Raw genomic sequence first — 26,458 nt, 5'->3', positions numbered from 1 at the left:
ATGGAAGATCAGCTTGCTGGGGGGGATCCTATTAAATGCACTTCATGGAGAAAATTACTTATGCTGTTTTGTTTTATTAAAAAAAAAAAAAGTTTTTGACTACCACGACAACTAAATTAGAACTAAATCAAGATTTCAATTCTGATAATATGGCTCAATTCTGATAATATGGCCACACTTCTCTGGTTTCTTATTCTTTGAAGAGACTGGTTTATTAGCTTGGGGAGTCCTTGAAATACAGGAACTTAGAGAAAGTAAAGAATCATATTTTCTCTGCAGAAGCGTTACTAAAAACAATTACAAAAACATAAGCCTGCTCCTTTAGGAGCCCATCCAGGTCAGATGACATGGCAGAACAGGTTTGTGGGTTTAAAAGTTTGTGTAGACTTATCTTCGGCTTCCTGAAAATGTAGATAAGCTAGTCTAGTGTTTTCTTTCAATAATGCACTTTCTCATCAGTTACACAGACCATACTCCCTTTCATTTTCACATCTGCAAAACCAGGAGTCTGAAACTGCCTGTTGAGCTGTGCTGCAAGTGTAGATACCTACATGGATCTAGTAGGATGTGGCTGAGTGAGAAATCTGGGATGTAATATCGCTTGATACAGAGGTCATTGGCTGCACAGAATCAAGCCTCTGCTTACCCGAATTTATCCCACAGTTTCAAATGCCTCCCAAAACAGCCTGTTGTGCACATATACTGTTACATAGTAATACAGAGCTTACAATGTATAATAACTCCAGGTATTAACCTTGAGTTGTTTTTGTCTTCTTAGTTCAGCGCACACTTCTGGAGAACTAAAGAAAACGTGGTGAAGAACAGACCACTGAAACTGGATAGAGAGCCTGCATTCTGCCTGACAAAGAGAAAAAAAAAAAGGAAACAAAACAAAAAAAAACCCCTAATGCAAATAGCAGAGTCATGAGAAAATAGTTCTAGTTTGGAACACCTCTGGGAGCGTGACTGAGACTGAAGTCCTTCTCTCTGGCCAGCCCTGTGAAGTGTTGTTGCACACCAACGTATGGCCTTAGTGACAGGAGTGTCAAAGTATGTTGTGCCTTTACATTCTTCCCCCTACTCCTGCCACAAGTGGGTGTGTCCCGAGTGCATTCAGTATGTTTAACTTTTCCTTACCTCTCCAAAAACAATATGCAACTAGTGTTTTGTTAGCCCATTGCTTTCAGGCAGTGCAAACATTTTTTTCTTAATATCCTGTACACAGTGAGTGTACCAGCCAAACAACTCTGTGTGTGTTGTGGGCAGCCTGAGAGCAAATGGCTCACTGTGCACTGTGTGTGGGTAATGGATCTGGGTGTGGGTGCTGCTGATACAGCCTGTGTAGCTGCCTGGGTCAGCCACCAGGGCAGGGATACTTGTTCTTGAGCGTGCAAGAGGCAAAAAATTCAGAGTTTTGGTTTTGCTTTTTTTGTTTTTTTTTTCCACCACTGCATCTGTCTGGTACAGATTCAGACCACTCAAACTGGTGCACACAAACCCTTCAGTCCTTTGTAGCTCTTCCTGCTTAGCAAGTGCCGAGCTGGTCAGATGTGGAAAAACCTGACTGACAAATCACAGCCATAATGGGATTTTGTACATCTGGTGAGATTGATGTTTGGCAGTTGTATGAACAGTTGCAGATGAAGTGTTGGGGAGTGGGGATTAACATCTTCAGACTTCCATAATCAAAAACTTAACAGAAAGTAATGTTGAATCCAGGAGGCTTACCATGCACACTTAAAAGACAGAAACAGCACCACAGTTCAAAAGCAGGTAATGGCAAGTCTGACCAGAACAGCCCAGCCTCACTGCACAGATGTCCACTGAACTGGATAAATAGCATGTGTGTGAAGAATGCTCTTGGACTTGTGAAGGATTGCCATCGGGATGAGGACCTGTGTTTGTGTCCTCAGCTGAAAGCACTCGTGACCTTTGCTGTGGCTCCTGAAAGCCACAGGAGGGTTTCAAGGATCTGTGGAAACATGTAAACCTGCCGCTCATAACAGTTAAAGGACTAAGTCTGGAATAATAACTAGTTCTGTCTGGAGGGAATAGTCTGACCAGTTTTGTTGGCTTTCATTCTAATTGTTTCAAATTTTCATGCAATTTCAAAATACGTCTTACTAATGTGCTTCAGCCACCTGGCAAAGTTCTACAGAAAGGTGACATTTTATGCAACATCCCAGAAGTCATTACGAATTTGGATATTAAGCATGTAAATACATCTGTACATTCAAATATGAATGTATGCCAAGGATAATTCATTTAAGAATTTCTTGTACATGTTCCTTAGCTTGCAACAAAGCTTTACACAGATTTTAGTGTTTTGTTACTGAATTAATTTGTAAACCTCTTTTTGCCCCACATCTCATTTTAGTATAGCAGTACTAAAACCTTTAAGTGTGTTTAAGGTTGGAAAGGTGATTTTTATGTAATCATTTGATCTGTGTAAATACAGAGAAATGAAATGTACTGCTCACCTGCATGAATAAACAGGTGTCTTAATGCCAAGTGCAGGGAAAACACAAATAAGCCAGTGTTGGTTAGGGATAGAATGGTGGGGGAAGCTCAAACTAGCTTTTAGCTAACCAGACTCTGGAATCCTTCTTCAGCTTTTGCAAGCCTAAAAATTACTTATTAAAACCTCTTATCAACATTGTGATTTTTCTAAAAATAAATTCAAAAATCAGAAAGAAAGTGTTGATGTGTTTTCCTTCTTGATAGCTCTACAAATACAAAAATTTTGGTGTTCTACCAGAGAAGCAGTGTTCAGAGGGAGTTTGTCTTCCTGCTCCATCAGCAGTACAGGTTTATTTCTCACAAACGTTTTCATCAGTTTAGAACAAGTTGGCCAGTAGCAGCAAAGCAGCGAGCTGCTTTCACAGGGTGCTCTCCAATGTGAAATGCAGAGAAAACCTCTGTGTGAAGGTCAGGCTTGGCTTTTGAAGAACACCTAGATTGGGTCACCCAGAATCTACCAAAAATATGCGTGGCAATAGAAGGCTTAGTACAGGGAACCTTCACGGTGTTTGTGTCGAGCGTTCCTCATCCAGATATCATTGCAGCCTTTAGAAGCAGCCACTTTTGCAGGGCCATGTCACACTGTCTCACCTTCTGATGTGAGGGGATCCTCACTAAATGGGAAGGCATTGCAGGGGTTGACGAGTGGCTAAATAGTAACAAATGTACTGGTTTTTCTCAGTCTAAGCAAGTGTGAGATTTGGGCCCAGCTATACTCCACAAAGCAGGCAAACCTGCTTTGGTGATGTTTGGAGGGAATGGCTGTTATCATGCTGAGTTCAGCAGCTCTCATCTCCTTTGGCTTTGTCCATTTATGGCTTCACAAGCTGGAGGTGTTAGAAGAAAGGGAGACTGGCCACTGACACCTAGGAAGAAAAGGTTAGAGACTAGGCTTGAAATTTCAGCCTGCTCTGAGCAGGAAACTGCCAATTTATGAGTTTCTCTTATTTATCTGTGGGTAAAACATAGCAGTTCAGTTATTTTTCAGTTGTCAGGGTATTAGTTGCTACATTGTGTTTTGCCTCACTGTGTTGCAGTGCACCTCCTGGAGACAGAGGTTTCTGTTGCCTCTTTGTCCCCAGACGGGCACACATCCAGAATTTTCCACCTTTCCCAGGTTGTGGTTGGCTTAGCCACCACAAGACCAATCCCCTAACACCCATTGGACCCCTGACCTGGCAGTAACCCATCCGTGTATCCTTACAGGACAATGCCTTTGTAAACCCACCTACCAACCTGTTAAAAACCCCTGGCCCCAAGGCCACAGGCTCTTTCGCTTCTCCCCTGGGGTGGGTGCTGTTTCAGTGCCTGCCTCAGGTGTTTTTGTTTGTTATTTTCATGTTATTAAAACCTTTTATTTTGGAAGAAAGCGATCGTTGCCCATCCCTCCTTTACTCGCCACTGCCCTCCTCTTCGCTGACGACCACCCTGGAGGTACTACTGGGGTCCCGCTGGGGGTGTTTTCTTCCTGGGCAAAACCAGCGGGCTTAAAACCCCCAGCGAAATATATTTTTGCTAAGTTATAAGATCTCTACCTGCTGAGACTCAGATCTTGTGCCTTCCTTGCTCAACAACTGTTGCACTGCATAATTAAATATCCAAATTCATTATTTGTTACATTCATTGTCTCATGAAACATCAGTTAGCAATTATTCTTCACCCTACTCTATGGCTATTTCCCATGGATCAGCTGCTGCCCATTGTGGCCTTACAGCCTATCAGTGACTTTTGGTTCCCAGTTTGGGAACTAAAGTTCTAGTTTCTATACAGGTTTTAATGAGGTTGTGCACTGGGATGAAAAATTACTGTTCTTTCTGAGCCCAAACTGCAAATTCACTCCTGGTGAGGTACCTGCACCATTAAGCTGAGTTCAAATGGATGATACCAAAGTGCTCTGTCCTGGTCCTGTGGCACACCCTCTTCACTTCTTCTCCAACTTACCTCCTTTGAGCAGGAGGAGTTACCTCCAGTAATAGGAGGAAAAAAGCAAAGCAAGATCTTCTTGTTGTAGAATATCAGGTCACTTGAGCTTCTGCAAGGCAGCTGAGGTGGCAGTTTAGTTCATCCTAACTACCAGTGAAAGGGCTGCTTGAAAAACCTTTTGATGCCTTTCAAATGTGATGTCCATTTCAAATACTCTTCCAAACTTATCCAAACAAACTCACTGGGCCATGAAAATGAAAGCAGGTGATTCTTAAGCATAAAATTTGGCAACTTTTTACTGTAGCTCCTCTTCATGCACTTTACAATATCTGTGCCATGTTTTGAATGCTAAGGAAAACTTTTCATAGCACTCAGTTTCCAGTGTAGCTTGAGCTGAATTACACTCCCACTTGGGCATTTTGGTGTTTTCCTTGCTAATTATTCTTGGCCAATATCTAAGTTTTTGTGTGTTTTTCAACTTGACAAGTTTATGAAACAAATGCTAAACTTTTGATGAACTGAAAAGATTGTTTTCTTTTAGCTCTTTTCTGTTACACAGATATAAAAGACATTTAAAAAAAAAAGTGAAGAGATGATTAGGAATAGGAAAAGGACTTGAATGGAACAAAAGTACAGTTATTTCAAACCCCTGCTCTTGGAATACTTTAAAAACCACAAGGATAAAAAGATGCATATTCCTCCATCTGCTTGTGGAAACTATTAAAGTTTTAGCTGTAGTAATTATATTCCTCCATTGCCAAGAAACTGTATCACTGATTCACTTGTGTATTTGGCTTATATTTAAATTAATGTCTAGTATTACCAGATGTTTCAGTATTTTAATTAAAATTCCCCATTTTTATGACAAAAGGTCATAAAAAGTGTAGGATATTAGTAGCTTTCCCCAGTAGTTCTAGTGTATAATTTGGCTCTTTCATCTCCAGTAGACTCATACAGCAGGTCACCCATGGCAAAGAGAGCAAAGTCTAACCTCTGCCCACAGGAAGGATGGGCCTGCAACTGTGGCGAGTTGTGACTGTCTTCCTCTTCTCTTGTAGCTTCTGTCATCTAAAAGAGGCCTGATGGGCTAAAAATATATGGTGTAGAGAATAGACAGACACACTGGCTCTGCTTCTGCACCCATTTGTTATTTCTTAAAGTAAGTAGATAGCTTTTTTCCTTGGAAGAACAAGTAGAAAAAAATTAAGCAAGTTGTCCACCTTGTCAGGTGAGTATTAGGCAGAATTTTGTTTTCCCTTTAAACAGAAAAAGATTGGTAAATGATTTCTTAAAGCGATAAAATGGCAATTTATGCTCAGGTGTAAGGCCTTGTTTTTAATATAGAATATTGTTTACTCAATATCTTGGGCAAGTAGTTGCATGTCTTTGACAGAGGGAGCTGAAATGAAGAAGTTCCTGAGGAACTTCCAAGAACAGAAGTGGAATAAGTATTTAAGAAATCCCAGCTCCAACACTAGGTCTGCTCCTTCCTGTGCTGCCTTCATCTTGTTTTTATTTAGCTAGACAGAGCAGTAGCAGGCTTCGGAGGAAGTAGGCGGGGGATGCATCATCTTCAAAATTAATCTGAGAATGTTTGGTACCCTAATGAACTAGTAACATCAGAGGTAACCCATTTTGGGAAGACTTCACTTAGAAGAGCAACTGTTCTGAAGCAAAGCTACTGAATGTTTGTGAGCTGCTTGGACTTGCCTGGGACCAGTACCTAGTGTTGCAAGCTTTCTTGTTCCCTGCAGGCAAATTCATTGCTGATATGAAGATTACCATGTGTGTCACTTGCTTTTGTTAATCTGGGAAAAAACAAACGGTGGACTAGTGGGATTCCTTGTGTCATAGTGTAATTCTTCTTTTAATTGGCTGACAGTGACCTCTTAAACTTCAATGTCCTTAACTCTTCTAAGATTGAGCAATTGGTCCTGACAAGGAGAGTGATGATACACAAATCGAGCTTTAGGGCTTCTATTGCTAGCTTAAAAATAGTCAAGCCATGTGATCAAAGAAGCCACTTTTGCTTATTCAAATTTGGGGCAGGGTGCAGAAAGCTGACCTACTTGAACATCAAGCTTCTTGAAGATCCATTATCACCAGGTTCTATCAGTCCAGTTTATGTTGTTGCACCAGGTTTTTGTAGTTAGCACAAAAGGACAAAGTCAGCCCAGACACTCTATTGTACATTCTAGGTAACCCCACAGAAATGCACTTGGGGCCAACCTCTGCCCTACATCAGAGTGAATCATCCAGCAACACCAGGACTGTACAGATCAGCCAGTCACGGCAGCAGAGCCCTGAGCATACTTGCTGCCCTAGTCAAACAGTGCTGACAACCCCCCCTGTGGCTTCCCCCCCAGCCAAAGGGAGGGGACACACCAGTCTCCTCGCTGGTGCTGGCACCGGTGTGACTGTGGCAGCCCAGTTGGAGAGACAAGTGTGCTGGTATGTGTTTGCTAGAGAAAGCTTGTAACAAAACTGGATTTTAATCACATCCGTGATTTTTAAAGTATGTTCACATATGGGTGGGTGCATGATTTTTGTTCATTTTCCAAAGGTTTGTGTTCTCATGTTCAGCACTATCTGAGATGTCTCTCCATATAGGGTGGGCATGGAGAGTTGTATTTTAAAAAGTATCTAGATCAATGGAAAAAATCACCACAGATAACATTTATCTTGTGAAGATAAGGATCTGCTTAGAGGCTAAGCATGCGTCCTTTCAGTAGTCTGACATCGCATTTTAAGCTTATAGAATGAGTTTTTTGTCATCCTTCTGTAGACAATTCCTAAGTCTCTGCAAAACAGATTCTTGGCCTCCATTTCCCAACATGGCACCTTGAGTTAGGGGTTATGATTCTGCCAGGATTGCCCTTACCAGCACTTACTGCTCAGATGAAAACAGCAGGGAAGCAGCACTTTGACACAGAGTAAATCTGAGAGGGTTTTCTCGGGTATGCCTCAGAGAAGGCCTGTCTCCTCCCACAAAGTACTTGAGCTCCCACAGCACCACACCCTGCTTTGAAGGTGAGGATGTCAAACAGGTTGGCTTTCCCTCTGGGAAGAAGGAGGGTTCAGATGAGGAGGGCTGCCTCCTCATTGGGTGCTGCTGCTGGTTCCCTGGCTCTCCATGCTCCCTGCCTGGGAGATAAATACATTTCTTAGAGTGTGGGTGGCAACCTCCTGTGCTGCTCAGGGCTTAGCTGTAGCAGGGTTGTTTGCTTTTGTTACATCTCTTCTACTAGAAGAGGGTTTTAGGGACTTCTCTGTCTTCCGTGGTGCTTGAGTGTGATGGTGAGAGAGCTCTTTGGACAGAGCTGCTGATTCCGAGCGTCTCTCTCAAACCTTGGCACTGCTGTTGCAACACCTAACGTCATCACTTGGAAAAAAAGACCCAGTGCAATCAAGGCACTGCTTAGAAGACCATGGGGAAATTCAAAAGTATCCTTCTTTTCTGCCTTGGCTTTCTTCTAGTCCATGTAAGAGGTAAGTGAACTTTGTCTTGTCTTATTTCTAGGGTAAGATTATTGAAGATGAAAAGAAAAAAAAAACACCACACAAAACCATAAACCTAAAAAAATACACTTATTTCAAAACGGCATTATCTTTGTTGCTACTGTTCCATAAGGAGCATTCTAGAGTGTTCAGATAAGTACTTCTGCAGCTTCTGAAGAGATGTATATATATCTTTTGAATGATTGTTTATAATAGCAATGCTAATTGGAGTTTGTTTGTAGTAATTTCTTATTTTCTCTTTAGTGTTGCTTCTGTAAAGTTATTCACAAGCTTGGACTTGAGTATAAACTTTTTAAAAGGAAGATGTAAAGTGATAGCTTCTAGAGGAACTTAAAGTTTCCAGAGAGATCCTTATTAAAATACTAACTTCATGTTTTTAGAGCTTTTCTTGGTTATCAATATTTTGAAACAGTTATACTGTAAAAACAAGTGCTGATTCAGTTTAAAGATGCTCATGCTTTCATATTGGTTCTCATGTTTTAATAATTATAAATGAATAGTTTGTAAACCTCAGGCAACATATTCCTGAGTATATAAAATCCACAGACAAGCATAGATTTTTTTTTCGTGGAGGATTACTGAAGAATCGAATATATTTTGTACATACTTTTAGACTAATAAATAGCAGTTGGGAAAATGTAGTCCTTTCACCTTGAGTCACTTTTCTATATTCATATATCATTTTCAAAACATCCTGTAAAACTTTTTTTGATATCAAGCCAAGTGGAATCATCCTCATGTGCCTCTGCCATGTAGTGTACTTGTAGCTTTTTTTTTTCTGTCTATTAACATTACTGAAAAAAACTTGTAGCGTGGATTTTGCCTGCAGGAGGAAATCACTCTTAGCCACTAGTTCAAAACATCTGCAGCTGCTCATCTTCCCACCACCCCCAGCTTAGAGTCCCTGGGAGATCTTGCAGTCATGGGCAGTGAAAAAACCTTGCCTTAAATTAGTACCATAGTTCCATTTACACAAACAAGGCATTATGCAGAGGTTGTCAGCAAGTAAGGTAGCGTGGAAAGCGCAGAGCAGTAGGACTGTGCTGGGCTGCCCTGGAGGATGTTGTGAGCTGGGATGAGTCACACCGTCTCTCATCACTGGCATGCAGACTTTCTGGTTCTGGAGGACTCCCTCATGTTGAATATTTTTGTTCAAACAGTCTAAGTACAGGCAAGCCAATTCCCATACACTCTATCACTTTAACTGAGGATAAGTTCACTTTAATTAAAGATAGCCTAACCGTTCTCGCTTTACACATGTACTCATTTAGAGGCAGTTCAGACCCTGCTTTGGGGAAGAAGTCATTGCTGAAAGCTGCTGTGGGCTTTGGGCGCAGTCTTATGACTGTGGATACTGTTTAATCCACTTTGGAAAGCAAAACAAATTGTTTTAAGTCTATGGCAACAGCCACTGAGTTTTATCACCGAACTATTTACCATGTTTCAGGTCACATTTACAGGAACCACTTCTCAGTCCTAATGAAGACATGATATGAGAAAGGCTTGGCCATGCTGGTGAAAAGCTGGTCTAAGTCCACGTGACAGGAACATCTATATGTCTTTTAATATGCAGCCTTAACTCTTAGATAAGTTGTAACCATCTGTGATATCTTCTAGAAACTGTTGTGCCACCATGGGCAGACCAGGTCACATCTCTCCTTTTACCATCTAGCATTTTCTTTATGTCTGGCTATCTTCAGTTAGCTGGTTAGACTGCCTTGATGTCTGATCTCTGCAGAAGTGTGTCATAACCAAGGACCACAGTGCACAAGGAACGTGAGACCCAGTGCAGTTCAGAAACTGACAAGTTCACCACAATCTTCCATACTTTTATCTACACTCTGGCTTTTGTTATTTCCAAGCTTAAGTAGGTTACATGAGATCTCCCATATAAGTTGAGGTGCAACAACTACTTGTCTGAGTGGCTTTTAGCCCAACCCAAAAGAAACTTCACATAAACTTCTTCCACTGAAGTTCGTGCTAACATCCCATGTCTGTTTGTGCAGCTTGGCTGATATGTGGTCATTCAGCTTTGCCTGTGTCTACATTGCAAACTTATGGCGTGGTAAGACAGCTTAGGTCCTGGTCCCCTAATATGAAATCATGCCCCTGTTTGAAGCATGCTGCAGGTCTCGGTTTGGCCATACACCTCTCTGCAAACCTGCAGGGCAGGTGCAGTGCAGCCTGAGGGCTCTCTCCTACGTGGAGCTGGAAAGCAGCTGAGACTCTCACCTAGACCTGACTGCTCAGAAAAGCTCCTTAGGTTCCCAGTACAGGTATAATCTATACATCACAGCCTTTAAGTTCAACTGATAGATCATATATTTAGTTAGTAACAAAGCCAGTGAAAAGTTAATTAGCTAGGCACTTTATGGGGAGAACATTACAGATCTGTTTGGATTTGAGATACTATGTGACTTAGTTTTATGAAAAAAAAAAAAAGTAGTTTTCACTGGAGTTAGAAGACAGAATGGGAGACATGAAACCACAATGTAAGAGAAACCTCTTACACTGCTCCATCAAGCTCCAGTCCTCCCCAACACTGTGTGAGGTCTCTGTGTATGCGCAGAAGCTCTCAGAGTATCAGCAGAGACATATCAGACAATGAATTATCCTGTTTCTGGCTGCCAAAACTATTTCACTCCCAATACCAGAGCTGCTATCATCTGCAGGCATGTCAGCGCTGTCATCCAAGGGTGTGATTGCAGCTTGGTAAGTACAAACACCTGAACTGGCTGAAGTGCTAACTACAGCAGAGCTCTCGCAACTTCAGAGCTTGGGAAGCCCTAACAACCAATGGGGTTACTCAGCTTCTTGGGTTCACTTCTCAAACCTTGCTGCCACGTTGCAAGCCTGGTAGCAGTGCTCAGACTGCTAGTTTTCACTATGTATTCTTCCCTCATTTGCATCAGCAATTGTCAACCTCTTTCCATCCCACTGAGGGTAATAAATAAAAAAATGTTGCAATTCTTTCAAGATTCAATATCAATAAAAATATGCCTTTCTGTGGCATTTCGCCTCATGGTTAGAATTAGAAAGATTCAGATTGTTTTGATCAGAATCTTCCTTTGTTTCCACAGGGAGCAGACATCTGTGAATGTTATGGGAAAATACTATCTAAAGTCTGATCTGTAGTGCAGTGTTTTACAAAAGCAAATAGACCATCCAAATCAAAAGGAAGAGCTTGAATGTGTTATGAAAATACTACAGTCCCACTTCTAGGTATAAGCTTTGCCTTTCATCCATGCATTTTTAAAGTCCCGAGGAATTTATTAAAAACCTTAAAATCACATCTATATCTTTTCAAAGGTCAACAATGTTCTAGATTAAATGGAAACAAAGGCCAGAGCAGGCACTCAGATTAGCAGGCAAATTAAAGCAGTCCTTCCTTTTAGTTTAAGTCTCAGGTCTTAAACATCATTGGTGGAGGAACTAGGGGAACATAGTCCACACCTTGAACAGTGCTGAATTAACAAGAACAAAGCCTCCCAGATCAGAATCTATATCACATCAAAACTGCAGTTCCACCTCGCACATTACATCTGCAAGGAGCAGAAACTGAGATATAAACTAGATATTTCTGCTCACAAAGATCATACAGACTGTTTTGTTTCCTGATCATAATGGTAACAAGAAGTCTGACTCTTTGTTCCAAAATCCAACCCAGATTTGCAGAACATTCTGCATGCCAAGACTCTTGATTTTTTTTCCCTCTGAAGGCTAAGCCACCAGATCCTCTTCTGAGTCTCCTGCTTTTGAAGCTCAGATACCAACTGATGCTCCTCCACCCTTTGCCCAGGGTCATTCAGAGAGGCTTCTCTGTGCACTCCAGTGGCATGTGCAGAGGCTTCTTCAGCTCTGTGAAAGGAGCCTGATTGCTTTTCTCATTTAGTCCAAATGAGATGTGAGGTGGCTCCTGAGACTCTGCAGAGGCTTTGTGACTGAACAGGCCTGTCTGCTGATAGCCAGCAGCTCTTTCCAGCATTATTCTAGAAAACTTTCTCAATGGCATGAAATAGAAAAGATGTTTCTTTCTTGTCTTGCATCATAAACACACAAGCAAAAAACATGTACAAACCACCCTGATCATCCATTTCAACCTGGTGGTATTACTAACCCCCTTGGAAACAATAGATGGGCTACTGTGACTTCCAAGGGTACAGGCGTGTACAAACCACCCTGATCATCCATTTCAACCTGGTGGTATTACTAACCCCCTTGGAAACAATAAACAATTATGCTGATGGGCTACTGTGACTTCCAGGGGTACAGGGTTAGTTATACAATAGAATTTCTGAAACAAATTCAACTGGATATTAGGTTACAAAATAGCACCACTGGTACCTGTGCTACCCATTTTGAAGAGCTATAGGTATTTTACGTGTGTTTTAACAGTGTACTTGGGATGAAGGTGGGAAGGGGAACATTAAAAAACACTCTGTAAGCAACAGAAATAACAAAGCCTGGTATCTTTCCAGCCTCCCACATTATCTTCAGGTCCCTCTGTTGCCCCCAAACTACCAGCTGGGGAAAGTGTGGCTTAGTCAGCTGGTACTTTGGCAGTGAGTGTCACTCCGAGAGCCAACACAGCTCTTGCTTGTGCCACGCTATAGGGTTTCAGTAGGAACACTCATATGGGTCTCTTGTTTGAGCCTATCTACTTGTACAGTTCTCATACAACTTGTCCATCATTAAGCCTGACACTCTCAGATGAAATGGCTGAAAAGGGCTCACAACTTAACCAACCACACAGGGACAGAGAGAAGCTTTGTCTGAACAGCCCATGCTGGGGCCTAATCTCAGTTTCCTTGTGACACAGAGCTGAAAATCAGTTTCAATAAGGTGCACTGACATATGGTGTAGCTTCATGCTAGCTAATGGCTTTAAGCTAGAAAAGGGTAGATTTAGGTTAGATGTTAGGAAAAAGTTCTTCAGTATGAGGGTGACAGAGCACTAGAAGAGGTTGCCCAGACAGGTGGTGGAGGCCCCATCCCTGGGGACATTCAAGATCAGGCTGGATGAGGCTCTGAGCAGCCTGATCTAGTTGGAGATGTCCCTGCTTATGTCGGCTGGGGGTTGGACTAGATGACCTTTGGAGGTCCCTTCCAGCCCAGACATTCTATGATTCTGTGATGCATCAGAGGTCCCAACTCTTTGGATCTGCCTGTAATTTTACAACACATACCAGCTTCTTCTGCATCCGCTCTGAAGCAAAACATAGGAAACGATGTGTTTTATTTTACATATGCAGGGCATGTCACATCATAAGGAATGCCAGCTACCTTTGAGCAGCTGTTGTTCATGCATAGCAAAGCGAACACCACAGAGCTAGAAGATTTTCTTTCATGTTTGATGAGACTATACTGCACAGACCTGAAGCAGTACTGCCTCTCTTGCTTTATTAGCACATCTTATTTGCTGGTAATTATTTAAATGTGTTCTTGTATGATTAAGTAGAGAGAGACCTTTTCATTTCCCTTGAATTCAAACTGTAAACAGAAGTGGCCTAGCAAAAAATCATGAAGCAAATGATCAGGTCCATATGCTGTGGTCTACAGATTGAAACTTAGATCTTAATTACAGATTTTAAAGCATACTCATTTTCCACCCCAGCATCAAGGAGTTGTAATGGAAATTGTTGTTTATGGAATGAAAGAACCATGATGGGAAAAAAAGGTACAGTAACCTCAACAGGAAATATGGATCATGAGTGTATTACATCAAAGAAATAGTACCCACTCACTGAGATTTTGTCCAAAGTAGTCCACTCTGAGGTGTAAACTTTTATGTTCTTCCACAACTTTTCTTACATCCTTTCAACAAACTAATTGCTTCCTCAATAAAGTTAAACCAGTAAATGGCCATATTCTGCACCACATACCTGGGAGAATACATCCTGTTTTCTCATTATGGGGAGAACATGTATAACAATCATAAATTATCTATACAAAGAATAACTTACCATTTCAGCTAAAAAAACAACCAATAAAATCCCATGAGAGATTTCAGTAACATAGTATTCCTTTTTAGAAAATTCTTTTTCTCATTTGTGAGACACCCACTTCTTCCTCAGTCTCTGCAGCTTCATGTTCTAAGCTCATTGTGTTCAAAAAAAGGTCATTATTTAATTGCACTGAAGAAATAAGTTTTTTTCTTGTTTTTATGTAACATAAAACCAACTTGTTTTCCCTCTGTATCTCACATTTCTAAGTTAGTTGCTTCTAATTAATTTGTAACACAGGTAATCTCATCCCAGTTGTATGGCTAGCAATAAGCTCAAAGTCCATTAATTTAATCATATTAATGACAAAGGATTTATTTAACACATGTGCATGCATGCATTTAAGATATATGTCCACACACTCGTATATACATATAGAAACACATTTGCTCATGGATCTTAGCTTCATTTTTAATACCAGACTATGCATATTAAATGCATAACAATTCATTTAATTTGTCACACTAGTGCATTTAGCAATATTCATAATGTCTTATTTAAATGTGCATCATTTTAACGGCCACAAGTGGTGTTCATATGGATCCAGTGCAGGACTGAGCCTCTTTATGGAGATTAAAAGCTGCAGAGTGATACCATGGCAGCCTTTTGTCAGAAAACTGACTACAATGGTAACGATGAACAAGTAACATCTACCTGCAGAATCCTGCCTTGTTCCTTGTAAATCCTCCTCACAAACTGTGGGACCTCGGACCCTTGCAATTAGTCAGTGACACAACTAAGGAATCATGGGTCCATTTAACATTTAGGTCACAACTTCAGCCACTGGCAAAAGACACTGCTTTTTCTATTTTAGTGACTGGGTATTTTGGTCACATTTTCAGAAAACTAATATGGGCAAAAGTTTGCGAACATTAAAGGCACATGTGCCTGAGGACACCACTGTGCAGGGACTGACTTGGTGGGGCAAGATAACCTCAGCTCTGTGATGCTTCTGCAGGGTGTGTCTCACATTCTAGGGACCTTAGTAAAAGCTGTCTCAGCGTGTCTGTGGCAAACAGCAACCACAACAGTCTCCAGAGTCCAGCAAGTGGGATAACAAGGATTTTGTATCACCAGTGTTCCACATGTGATATTAAAAAGGCTCATAGAAAGTATGGACATTAGTGAAGGCCTGTAAAAATAAATGTAGTAACTTTGAAACTTAAATTACTATGCCTTGATGCTTAACTTTATGGAGCCTGTTCTCCCCTGTCTGGCTGCTAACAGAGAAGTCTGCTCTTAGCTGTGTAGGCCAGGTCTATGCTGCAGATTTTTACTGGCACAGCTACATTGGGTGGAGATGAGGGAATTACACCCCAAATAAGGCTGGCAGTTCTGGCAAAAGTCCTGCTGTTAGTATAGTTCATCATGTTTGAGCAGATAGTACAAACATAATTAGAACAGGTCCTTTTGTGATACGAGCTCTGTATCCACCCGGAAGGCTTGCTCTCTCAGTGTTTTCTCATTTGCAGACAAGGACTATTCTGTGGTGTCAGGCAGGAGCTTATAAGCATTTTTTTAAAATTTTGTGTTATGAATCATTGCAGACCACCCAATAAAACCCACTATTCCAATAATTTTATTTCTATGTAAAAACAGGGATACTCCCAGAAGAAAGACGAGAAGTGATGCCAAGAAATAGCATACTAGCCCAAAGCAGTAATAACTCTGAGATAATACCTTCTGCATAGCTAAATGTCTTCATAACTTTATTCAGGTCTAAAAAACGAAACCAAACCAAATGAACAAAACAACAAAAACCAAATCAAATCACACCCCAACCCCCACCCCGCCCCGACTCCCCAGCCAAATAGAAAAACCTGAAGGAACAAGCTGTTTTCACCCTACTAAAATTTCTTTGATTCTCATTTTCATTACTATATTTTCAGCTGTTCCTATGGAAGCTGGTACAAAAAAGGGCAATTTTTATGTGGAAAATGAATTTCTTTCAGTCTGTTTGTCCTGAGAAGAAGCTTGACTAATTTATTTCTGTTGTCATTTATCTTCATAGTTCTCTGAAATGACTGCAGTTCCTACTGAGCTAAATATTTTCTGAGTCTCTAATGCATTTTTTTTTCAGACCTACCGTTTTATAGGTGAAATCTGGGCTGTTCAGCTATTTAACCATCTGTTATCATCCCAAATTAGATTCTTAAAATGCCTAGGTGCTGTCTCAGAAATGATAATGAGCATTTAAAATTCTCCTCCACAAATTCTGCTCCTTGCGGTCAAAGGATGTTATTATCAGCGGAAGTTGGGAAGCAAGTCCAAGCTATCTTTTGATTTGTGGGAATATAATTTACCATGCTGAACAGATGTCCACATACAATCTGCCCATCTGTCAAGGTTTATATTTACAAAGCCAAAGAGATTTCAGTGTAGATTCCTGTCTTACTCCAAATCATTCTGTGATGATATCTGTTGATTTTATTACTTGGTTTATCATCAGAAAAAAAAATAAAATTAAATCAGTTTGATTAATTCCTGATGGGAATTTTCAGGCTTCCTTTTACTCTTCTTGAACTTTCTGTAGTTGTCTTCTATTTCTCCCTTGCTGTCTTAACCCACACCTCTTGTCTTTTCTCACCTTTTCAATAACTGAGCAGACATACAGCAGGAGGGAAACGTTGGTATTGTCCAGGAGAAGGGCAGATATTAGTAACTGTTTCAGTATGCTGTTTTGCTTTGTTTCTCAGGCAATTGGAAGGGTCTGCATCATATTGTTTGAATTCCATAATCTCTTTTGATTAGATTTCTCTTTCTATTTTTTGTTTTTTTCTTTTCCCCAACTTCAAAGAAATATTATACTTGGAAGTTTTAGAGAGTCTCCCTTCCCAAGACAGTTCTGTCACATTCTCCTTACAGCGTTAGAACCTTGTGAGCCGCTTTCTGTGTCATTAGTTGCTGCATGTCAGGACCTGTAACAAAGGAGTTAGTTCAGCCAACAGTTATTTGGTGCTACAAAATTATTTCTGATGACTCACTCTGCTGAGAAATGCAGAGGGTATCCTACAGCAGCAAGGCACAGGTCAGGCAGGCAGCCTCCTTCAGCACTCACGACGCCAGTGGAGAAGGAAGATTATTTATTCAGAGGACAAAATCAAAGGACAGTCAAACTTAAGTTGCTTGTATTGCTGGCACTGAAGAAATGCTTCATAAAAATGTAATTTGAGTATATAAGTTGAGGCAATGCCAGGATGTTGGCCTGCAGGAAGGGATCTACATTGGGATCAGCTGGTTCCGTGGCTGGGCAGTGGCATGGCTGTGACAGCCGACAGGCAGGGGCTCAGGGCCAGCAAGAGCTGGTGGTACCCTCAGGGCTCTGGCAGGGAATACCTTCTGAGGAATCCATCTGTCAGTTTTATGTATTTAAGTGTTTAAAGGATTCACCTTAAAAAAAAAAAAAAGTATCCAGGGCATGGGAAGGAGAGGTGATCCAACAAGGTGACACTCCGAGATCAGTTCAAATATGAGATAGAATACTGCCCTAATAACATTACTGGGGAAGCCTTATGCTGTTATCTGCGTTCCCTTTCCAAACACAGGTTTGTCATAATATTTTATAAGGCAAGTTTTGCTTTAGAAGCCATTCACTATTTCGCATTCCAGCCTCGTTTTATCTTTTCCATCAGACACCAGCTATAATTAAGTTCACAGACTTAACATGAAAATCCTCATGGGAATCAAAACATTTCTACTTTATAGTCATGGACTGATTGTTATTTGAGGATCACACAGTGTTCTACCACTGATAATTAATCTTTCCAGGAGCTCTTTGACACAGCAAGAGCTATTTTTCAGGAAGAGTAACTAACGTGAAGAATGCCATGAAGACAGACAACACCTGTTAAGAAGAGAGGGCTGAGCTGAACCCGAAGCGCTGTCATGCTGGAGAACCTCTGATGGCCTTTCTCTGTTCCTCAGTTTCTCCACTTTAACAATGATGCCTTTCTTGGTGTGAAATGATCAAGACCACCAAGAAAAACACTTCATTGAAATGCTGGCTATTAAGCCATTTAGACTGGATAAGAAACAGACTCAGTAGAGCACATTAAAACATTTCTGCTTAGGGAAACCATGGCACGTCATGACTTTTTGTGGGTTTGTGCAGGCTGATGTTTTATTTGATGTGCGAACACAAGGACAATGAAGTTTCAGTCTAGGTGAAAACTAATGAATACATACTCTGCAAAAAGGTGCTCCATGAAGGCTGTGTATTAGCAGGAAAGTGGCAGATTCTTGAGAGTGGAAGGTAAAACTCACGTGAAGAACTGTGATTTTTCAGTTCAAAGTTTTATGCTCCTGTTTATACATTTTAAACACTTTCCAGGTTTATTTACCTGTGAACTTCAAAGGTCAGGATGCTAATTGCCCTACTGTGACATTTAATGACATCATCATGACATTTAATGGCAATCATCATTGTCACCTAACACAGAACAGGAAGGGTTCTTTTCTCCTCTTTCAGATTTTTTAAGTTACAGTGGAAAATATATTAAATAAACACCTTCCTATCTTTTATTGTTGGAACATGATATGGGAAGAATTTAGAAAAATAAAAAGGTTGATTTATGTTACAAGTGACCACAAAGCAGGCTTGCCAGTAAAAACTGCTCTCTGAAGCTGAGTTAGTAAAATAATAATGAAGATATTCAAATTCTCACCTAATGATTCTGATTTGCGAGTACTGTGCTGAATGCCACCCTCCACCATCTCCTGGCAATAGCCCTGGTGCCCCGTAACAGGCAACCTGTGCTCTTCAAAAGCATGTTTGCACAGAGGTTGAATATGGATAACATGAGGGAGCAGATTTGCTTTGTGCTACCTGAATGAATCCCTTCTTGGAATCCCATTCTGCACAGTCATTCAGGTCAACAGCTGATGGCTTGCCCTGAGCCTGCTCCTCTTCAGGTGCAGTTCATTTTTGCCTGTTACTGGTGTGCTGGCTCTGTCCAGAGCCTTCAGACACGGAGGTCATGCGAACCTGCCCACTGACACTTTCCTTCTATCACCTTCCTTCTAGGTCAACGTGATTTTGATTTGGCTGATGCTCTTGATCACCCAGGTAGGTCAATCTCCTATCCTTATCTTACCATGGCTTTTAGACACAGTAATAAACCTTAAATCCTTTTCCTCAAGAGCTGGAGTAAGAAGGGGCAAGTACCGAAGTTAAAGTTACACAGAATTGAGAAATGTTAGATTTCAATGTTCCTATCATAAAACTAAAATTTTCTTTATAAAACAAACAAACAAAAAAGGCTTTGAAAACATATCCCTTCATTTTTAACTTCTGCTTTGATAACGTAAATATTTATTGAATGCAACTCTCTAGATTTGGAGACACTTTCTTTTGATAAGGTGAGAAAGTTGAAGCTGTTAATCTTTATTGGCATGCCATTGTGTCCCACAGATGACATAATTACCAGGAAGCCTACAGTGATCAGAAGACCGACAAGGCCTGTGCTGAGTGAGTATTGAAGACAAATCATAACTGATTTTAGATATGTGGAAAATGTATCCCATGAGGTCCTCGATCATATTGCTAATGTATCAGAGCTCAGATCATTTATGTGGGTACTAGCTGCCTTCTGCTTGTAAAGTGGGTTTTGGACAATTAACAATTATATGTCTTTACTGTTTCCAGTAAGACTTTGGAGCATGACTGGCCACTGATGGCATTTTATTTCCTGAAGATTTTAACAGTTTTCCAATATGTACTGATCTCCCTGGGGAGTATTACAATGGGTAACTGTAGCTAAAAATGGGTAACTGTTTTTCTGCTTTATTTTCCATCTCTTCTTTTCACATAAATATTCATGATGCTTGATAACAGACTTGGAAAAGAATCAGCAAGTCTAGGGATGGTTCATAACACTATAATGTGGATTTGTTCTCATTCTAATATAGGTGTTTCAAGTAGGCTACTTGTATGATGCCCTAAGTCACTCTGTCCTCAGTCATGTTTAAAGGTAACCTGAGATGCCAATATCTACAGTGAAGCTGCTTCAGTAAGAGGAAAGGAATTTTATTTTTAGGTACTCCTAAATCTGTTAGAGATATAACCATCAGATGATTATCTCCCCTACCTGAATCTACTTCACCAATTCTTGGGAATGAAGAACTCCATGTTTTCCAGACCATTTTGGAATCTCTTTCAGCACTGAAAAGGATTGCAGAGATTTTAAAAGCAATTGAAACTGATCTAAAACATAACAAAAAGTGTTCAAAAATCAGTTACTGGATTTGGAAAATGCAAAAAGATGATACAAAAGTATGTCCTAGTATCTGCCTGATGCTTCATCTTAATCTTTGGTTTCCTTCTATGTCTCATTCAGCCAGTATCATTGAGAAATTAAGATGGCTGAGATGATGATTTTGGCTCAGCTGAGGCCAAGTACTATACAGGCCATGTCCTCCAGGCACCGCTTTGCATGCACCTCTGCCCAAGCTGAAGCTCTTCTGTAGGCACCTCACATTTAGTCTAGTAAAATTTGACACAAAATTAATGGAAGTTGATGTTTATTCACAAACTCTCTAAATAAGTTGATTTTACCCATTCACATTCATCCTGCCATTGATTTAATTTAGCCATATGCTCAAATCCACATACTCATGAGCATCAAGATATGTCTGCTTGGGTGTTCTGGTGAGAATCATGAGCAACATGGGACAAGGTGTACCAGCTACTCTATCCTTATCCTGTCTCTGTGGTTCTTCTTGATTGGAAATGACAGGCTAGTTTATGTACAGATCTTTTATAACCTTTAAGAGTCATCAGCTATTATGGAGATGTCCTTTGCCTCATAATTGTGCTGACTTCAGCGTGTCTGAACCTTAGGCCAGGCTACTGCCCACCGTCTGTTTTTTCTTGTTTGGGGTACACAGACTATGTATATAGTCCGATTTCTGGTGAGCAAAAAGGAGAAGTAGTGAAATGGGTGAAATGCTGCAACCTTCAGCTTTAGAGTGCCCGTCTGCTTTTCCTCTGCTGACAAGTCATCTGCGATGGCATCTTATCAGAGCACAGGCCTGTTGGTTTTGACAGAAACAACACAGTCCTCAACTTTACCGCTGGGAATGGTGACCTTTATTATCTGTTCTTTTAACCTTTTGCTCTGCTATTTTTCCTGTTCCCTACAGACACATATATTTACGTTTGTATTTTGATCATTCCAACCTTGGCATTTCTGCATAAATTTCTGCATGAACGCCCTAGAGTGGAACCCCGCATTTTAACTAAATCCTTCATCTTGATAATAATTTGAACCCACTTTGGAATTTATTGTTTCTTACAGATTGTTTCTTACAAATCTTAGCATTTGAGAGGTAAATGCATTTTTGAAATGCAGCTCAACACCTGACAAGAACAAACTGAGACAAGTAGTATGAACTCGATTATTTTCCTGCCAGATTTCCTGGTGACATCAAAGCTGAGTTGTTACACAAATGAGACTAGATACAGTTCAAAAGCAGCTTCGTGCTCCCTCTGGTTATAAAGAACACAAAGTGGCATTCTGCATGGTGATGCATTTGGTTTAATTTTAGAAATTCTGACAGAATTAAAATGAAAATATACATATATATATCATTGAGTATCTAATTTTCTGTAGCAATAAGATTCAGTATCAAAATTCAGGTAGATTTTGCTGTTCCTTTTCTTCTGTCTGCATTTTAGCACTCCAGAATTATAAGGAGCAAGAAAGGGAATCTTGGACTTATGGAATCTATTTAATGTATATCTGCCTATTACTCAGTGACCTTTCAGAGCTCACTTTCATTCCACACACACCCTAACACACCACCCACGTACTCATATTCACACCTGCACATTGGAAATTGAGTCCCTCTGGTTTTATGCATCTGCAGTTCATGGACAATTTGTTTATTGGATGGAAAATTCCATCCCAAGTACAGGGAGACACGGGGAAGAGGGAGTGGCAATAGCCTGTTGATTCACTGCACAACATGCACATGCAGATATTTAAGTATATTTTAAAACCTATATAGCTCAGCCAGAGAAAAACAGACCATCACCCAACCTCAGACAAGCACGTACGCTCGCTTGAAGCAAAAATTTTTCTGTCACCATGTCCCTTACATAAATTAGTTGATTCAATTCTCTCTCCCTAAGTAGGTTTAGTATGTCCCAGTATTTTATCTTGAAGTGGGTATTCAGTTTTTGCAGATCAACAAATTACACTTAAGCCAAACATGCATATATCAGTTTTAGCCACAGACATACATGTTAATAAATAAATATTTTTTTTTAAAAAAAATACATTTTAATATCTTAACATAACTAATTTTTAAAATGCATTTGCAAATATATTAAAGAGGTATTAATCTTGATTCCTTTATGGGTTTTATTCTGAGCTTATTTAAAAGAGGAATAAAGCTTTCATGTTTTGAGTAGAAAATACAGTATTTGTCAATTGCTGTGTGGGCACATATTAAAATGTCTAAAAGTTTTCAATTTGAGGGACTGACCTGAAAAAGTCATTTGTCAAACATTCAGTTTTACACTTTCTATTAAAACATCTCACTTCCCTGGAGAATTGTCTGTAACACTTCTCCACATATTCCTTCTTTTCGTTTTTAGACAATGATCTGCACTTGGGAGATGCTCTTGGTGGGGGTGAGTACTCTCTTCTCAAATATAATGGTTGGGTTTTTTCATAGTCTTTTTCTGAAGTCTGCCTAACTTGTGAAAAGAGATTTCAAGACTGTAGGAGGCACTGCAGTAGTGAGAGTCATGACAACTCATGTACATGCAGCCTCATGCCAGAGGCCATCATGCAGAGCCAGGACAGCAGGATGGGCTGTGTCTGGTTGCCACCCATGGGAGCTTGCAGGCTGGTCTACTTGCATGAGCTGGAGTCAGCTATGATTTGCGTCACCATGCCAGGCTACTACGGTCTTGGCCAGGGAGAGGAGGTTCTGCCATTCAACCATGATGGGTCAGCGTGGTCGCTCTCCTGATCCCAAGTCAGAAATGCAGGAAGGAAGTTTTCAGAGTGAGGACTGATGGGTATGATATAACTTTAACTTGAAGCAGTCAAGCTCTTGTAACCTGCTATCATTTCCAGGAATTTCTACAACATGCAGAACCAACCCAGGAAGTATTCATCGTGCTGAGCCGAGCTGTGCAGACAGATGAAATACTTGACTTTGGGAATTTTTGCACTAGATTTTTAGTGTGTTTAGAGGTATTCAAAGGATGTGAAGTACTCTAGAAAGGCTCTTATACACTGAAATGATCTAAAATGTAAATAGTATTGCATCAAAGCCTAAAATTCTATTTGATTCAAGACTACACAAAAGAAAAATTACTTCTCAGGCTGTTGCACAGAACTTTTGAATTATAACTCCACTTGCAGTGATCTGGTTTAGTTATGTTCCAGTCTTAGAGAATCACAATATTATTACATTATTCTTTACCATTTCTAAGGCTTTCTTCTTTTCTAGATTCCCCTGTGGCATTTCATGCCTGTGTTTGAATGACATGTTAGCCCACACTTTGTAAAGCTGTATCTAATTTTGTTTGTAATTCCCAGGTTTACACTGTCACTTCTTCCTGCCCTAACTAATTGTTCTATTCCTGCAAGTTTTTAATGGGTACTTTTATGAGAGGATGGGTTTAGTATGTTGGTTAAATTATTGGATGAAACTAATCTGCAGATCTTATTAATATCTGCTGATGGCACAGAGAAAACCTGTGGCTTCTCTGTTGGCTCTGCATAGCTGCACGACTGACACCGACAGTAACACGTCGTGCCGCCCAGCTGTCAGCATTAAGCAATGTTAGCACTTGCTGGAAATAGATTAAATGTTTTCCTTCAACATTTTTGTCAATCCTTCTCTCATTTTAATATTGAAAAGATTCCCTTTTCACTTTCTTATTTGTTTTAATAGCTGTCTCTTTGTTGATACAGTACTTGAGACTTTTTAAACTAGTGTCAAGGTCCTTTTCTTAATTCACCTGAAGACAACTTAGAAATAGGTATAAAATCTCAGGTTACTGTACTCTTTATTTTCAGCTCTAAGTTTTGCCTGTCCAACTGTCTAATGATATTACCTATCAATAGGTGACATCCCAAGACAACCTTTATACCCACCTCTTCCACCACGACCAGGAACCTATGGTAATTCTGGTAAGAATATTTTCTCCTAAGAAAATCTAGCCCTATGAACTGTTCAGAGCAGATATTTTGAATTGTATAATCTTTTATTTCTATATTATAGTTTTTATCATCCTGTCCCTCCATTTCCCTTTCGTAATCACTGTTCCTTACTTGGTGTTTTTCTGACTTTTATTGTTGGTACAATAAAGCTTTTCTGTCTGCTCAAAATGTGGGATGTTGACTCCAAAGTGGCATAAGACTAACACGCATCTTGTTTGCCTCTTCATTTTGAGCATGTATACACTGAACCATGCTAAGGTTCAGTTTTGACATCCAGTCACAAGGTGTGAATAAGCCAGTGTTCAAATCCATACTGAAACGTGCATATGAGATGGCCCCAGGGCATACAACAGGTGGAGATGTGGGTGTAAGCCTGTATTGCTCTTGAGCGTGGTCCCAGATACCTACTTAAATAAAGTGGAAGTGCCACGTCTCTCCCAGCTACAACCATGTACCCCATATTTACTTCTGGTATAATTGTAGTGGTGAACTGTGGACTGGTCCTTCTTTAGTCCTTCTGGAGTCTTTCTTGGAAAGGACCCACTGAGTTCCTGCTCCAGGAACCACTGGGATTTGAGATGTCCACATTATATGAGTATTTGTGCTACTGAGCGTCCATACTCATACATCCCACATGTGCCAACACAGCTGCAGAATGGGTAGACAGCAACAGTTTTAGTCCTCCAGCTTCCAGGTGAATTTTAATAGGTGACCATTTGGTGCAAGACACCTGACCCATCCATTATGTTGAAGCTGGGACTTCAAAGGTCCGTCACCCTTTCTTAGAACATTACAAAAAGACTGGTCAAGGGAGGTGAAGGAGTTGCTGTTGTTCAGACACTTTTACAATAGATATCCTAATCTTTATCTTGCAGGGGGTTTTGATGACTCCGATCTCCTTGATGGGAAGCCTTTACCACCTCACATAGCAGGTAGTATTTCCCATTTCTCCTTGCAGCTTCTCCCTAATACTTGTAACTTGTAGCCAGCTGGTTTTGCTTCCGCAGGAATTTGTGTGTCACTTAAGGTATAGGACAAGATTCTGCTATTTTAATTTAGATTAGTTATCCTTCTCCATAAACCGTGACTTTGAGCCTGAAGCTCAAACTTGAAACATTCCTAAACACTTTGTAGCATTCTGGCATATGCCAGCATCCTCCAGGATTTACCCCTTTGAATCAGCTAGGACAGTCCCAAAGCAAGGGGCTTCTGCTGAGAAATGAACCTACTTAGGTGCACTGGGCCTATGATCTTGACTTTAATTATGAATAAATAGTCTGATTGTCTGGCAGTAGAGAATAGCCAGAGTATACTGAGCTTCCACTTCCTATGAAAAGAGCTCAATGTAGACTGCTACATATAATTTTTATTTTAGAAGATAATATTCTTCTCAGAAAGCAAAGTGTCAGGAGGATGGACAGTTATTCCTCTGGCCAGCACAGCTGTCAATGAGAACTGGAATGGGAGCTCCTCTCTCACAGAGCTGCCAAGCCATCCCCTTTCACCTTCTGTACACAACCATGCTTTGCTGAGTAACGACTTTGCTCTCAAAACAAGATGAAAAACTTTTATTGATGAAACTTCTCCCTCTATTCCAGGAGAAGAAGGGCATCATTTCAATCAAGGAGGAAACACAGGTATAGTAAATAATTTATTCTATGTTTTTTTTTTCCAATCATAAAATTGTAAGAAAATATTAGCCTTATAAAAGGAGTACATATACTGACTTAGGCTTTAAGATACCATTTTCACACCAGCTGTAGTGTAACAGCATTTCTAGTCTTCTGCTTAATTCCATTTAATGAATTTCCAATGTTTCACCAAACAATTCCTGTAGTTTGGCAAAAGCACACTGTAATAGAGAATATGCTTAGGTCAAAACATTTCAGTGCCTCTGACAAAAATTCCTCTTTTTCCACAGATTCAGGATTAGTAGCTGGAGTTACATCTCCTTTAATTTCTGCTCTTGTAATATTAGTGGTTGGATCCATAGCAACCTACTCTGCTTACAAGAACAAGAAACTTTGTTTCAAACCACAAGGTAAGACCAAAGCACTTTCCCACCTTCCCAGCTGATTTAGTGCAGAAGTAGACAGGAATTTTACAAACAATTTCAGTGGGGGCAGAAATAGGTCAGCAATGAGGGTCACTGGTCTGTAGGTGATTCTGGTAATTAGTATTCTTCATCAAGGACAAGTATAGGAAGCAATAACATGCCCAGAAGATGAATGTACATCAACTTCTGAAGGAAATTACATGATATGAGTTCTCTGCCACTACAGAGGTGACTGACTGTCATGATGCTGTGTGAAAG

At 40.3% G+C, this 26,458-nt stretch overlaps 1 protein-coding gene across 1 annotated transcript; it reads left to right on the top strand.

Moving 5' to 3' along the window:
• Nucleotides 1–7,871: 7,871 nt before the first annotated feature.
• Nucleotides 7,872–26,220, top strand: LOC103779944 (glycoprotein Xg-like). Its single transcript, XM_008947591.1, has 8 exons — nucleotides 7,872–7,932; nucleotides 18,987–19,028; nucleotides 19,374–19,430; nucleotides 22,563–22,598; nucleotides 24,049–24,114; nucleotides 25,020–25,076; nucleotides 25,743–25,781; nucleotides 26,066–26,220. Exons 1-8 carry the CDS (start codon nucleotides 7,872–7,874, stop codon nucleotides 26,218–26,220), a joined length of 513 nt encoding a protein of 170 aa, XP_008945839.1.
• The last annotated feature ends 238 nt before the right edge of the window (nucleotides 26,221–26,458 follow it).

Source organism: Merops nubicus, unplaced genomic scaffold (assembly GCF_000691845.1).
Source record: "Merops nubicus isolate BGI_N331 unplaced genomic scaffold, ASM69184v1 scaffold5689, whole genome shotgun sequence".
Classification (NCBI taxonomy): Eukaryota; Metazoa; Chordata; class Aves; order Coraciiformes; family Meropidae; genus Merops; species Merops nubicus.
The sequence above is the reverse complement of the archived record's forward strand: the minus strand, read 5'-3'. Positions and strand labels throughout refer to the sequence as shown.

Excerpts from the sequence above, each read along its gene's own strand:
- LOC103779944 (XM_008947591.1), top strand. The coding sequence starts at position 7,872 with ATGGGGAAATTCAAAAGTATCCTTCTTTTCTGCCTTGGCTTTCTTCTA. Across the intron at positions 7,933-18,986 it reads TCTTCTAGTCCATGTAAGAG|GTCAACGTGATTTTGATTTG; the intron begins GTAAGTGAACTT and ends CCTTCCTTCTAG. Across the intron at positions 25,782-26,065 it reads CAATCAAGGAGGAAACACAG|ATTCAGGATTAGTAGCTGGA; the intron begins GTATAGTAAATA and ends CTTTTTCCACAG.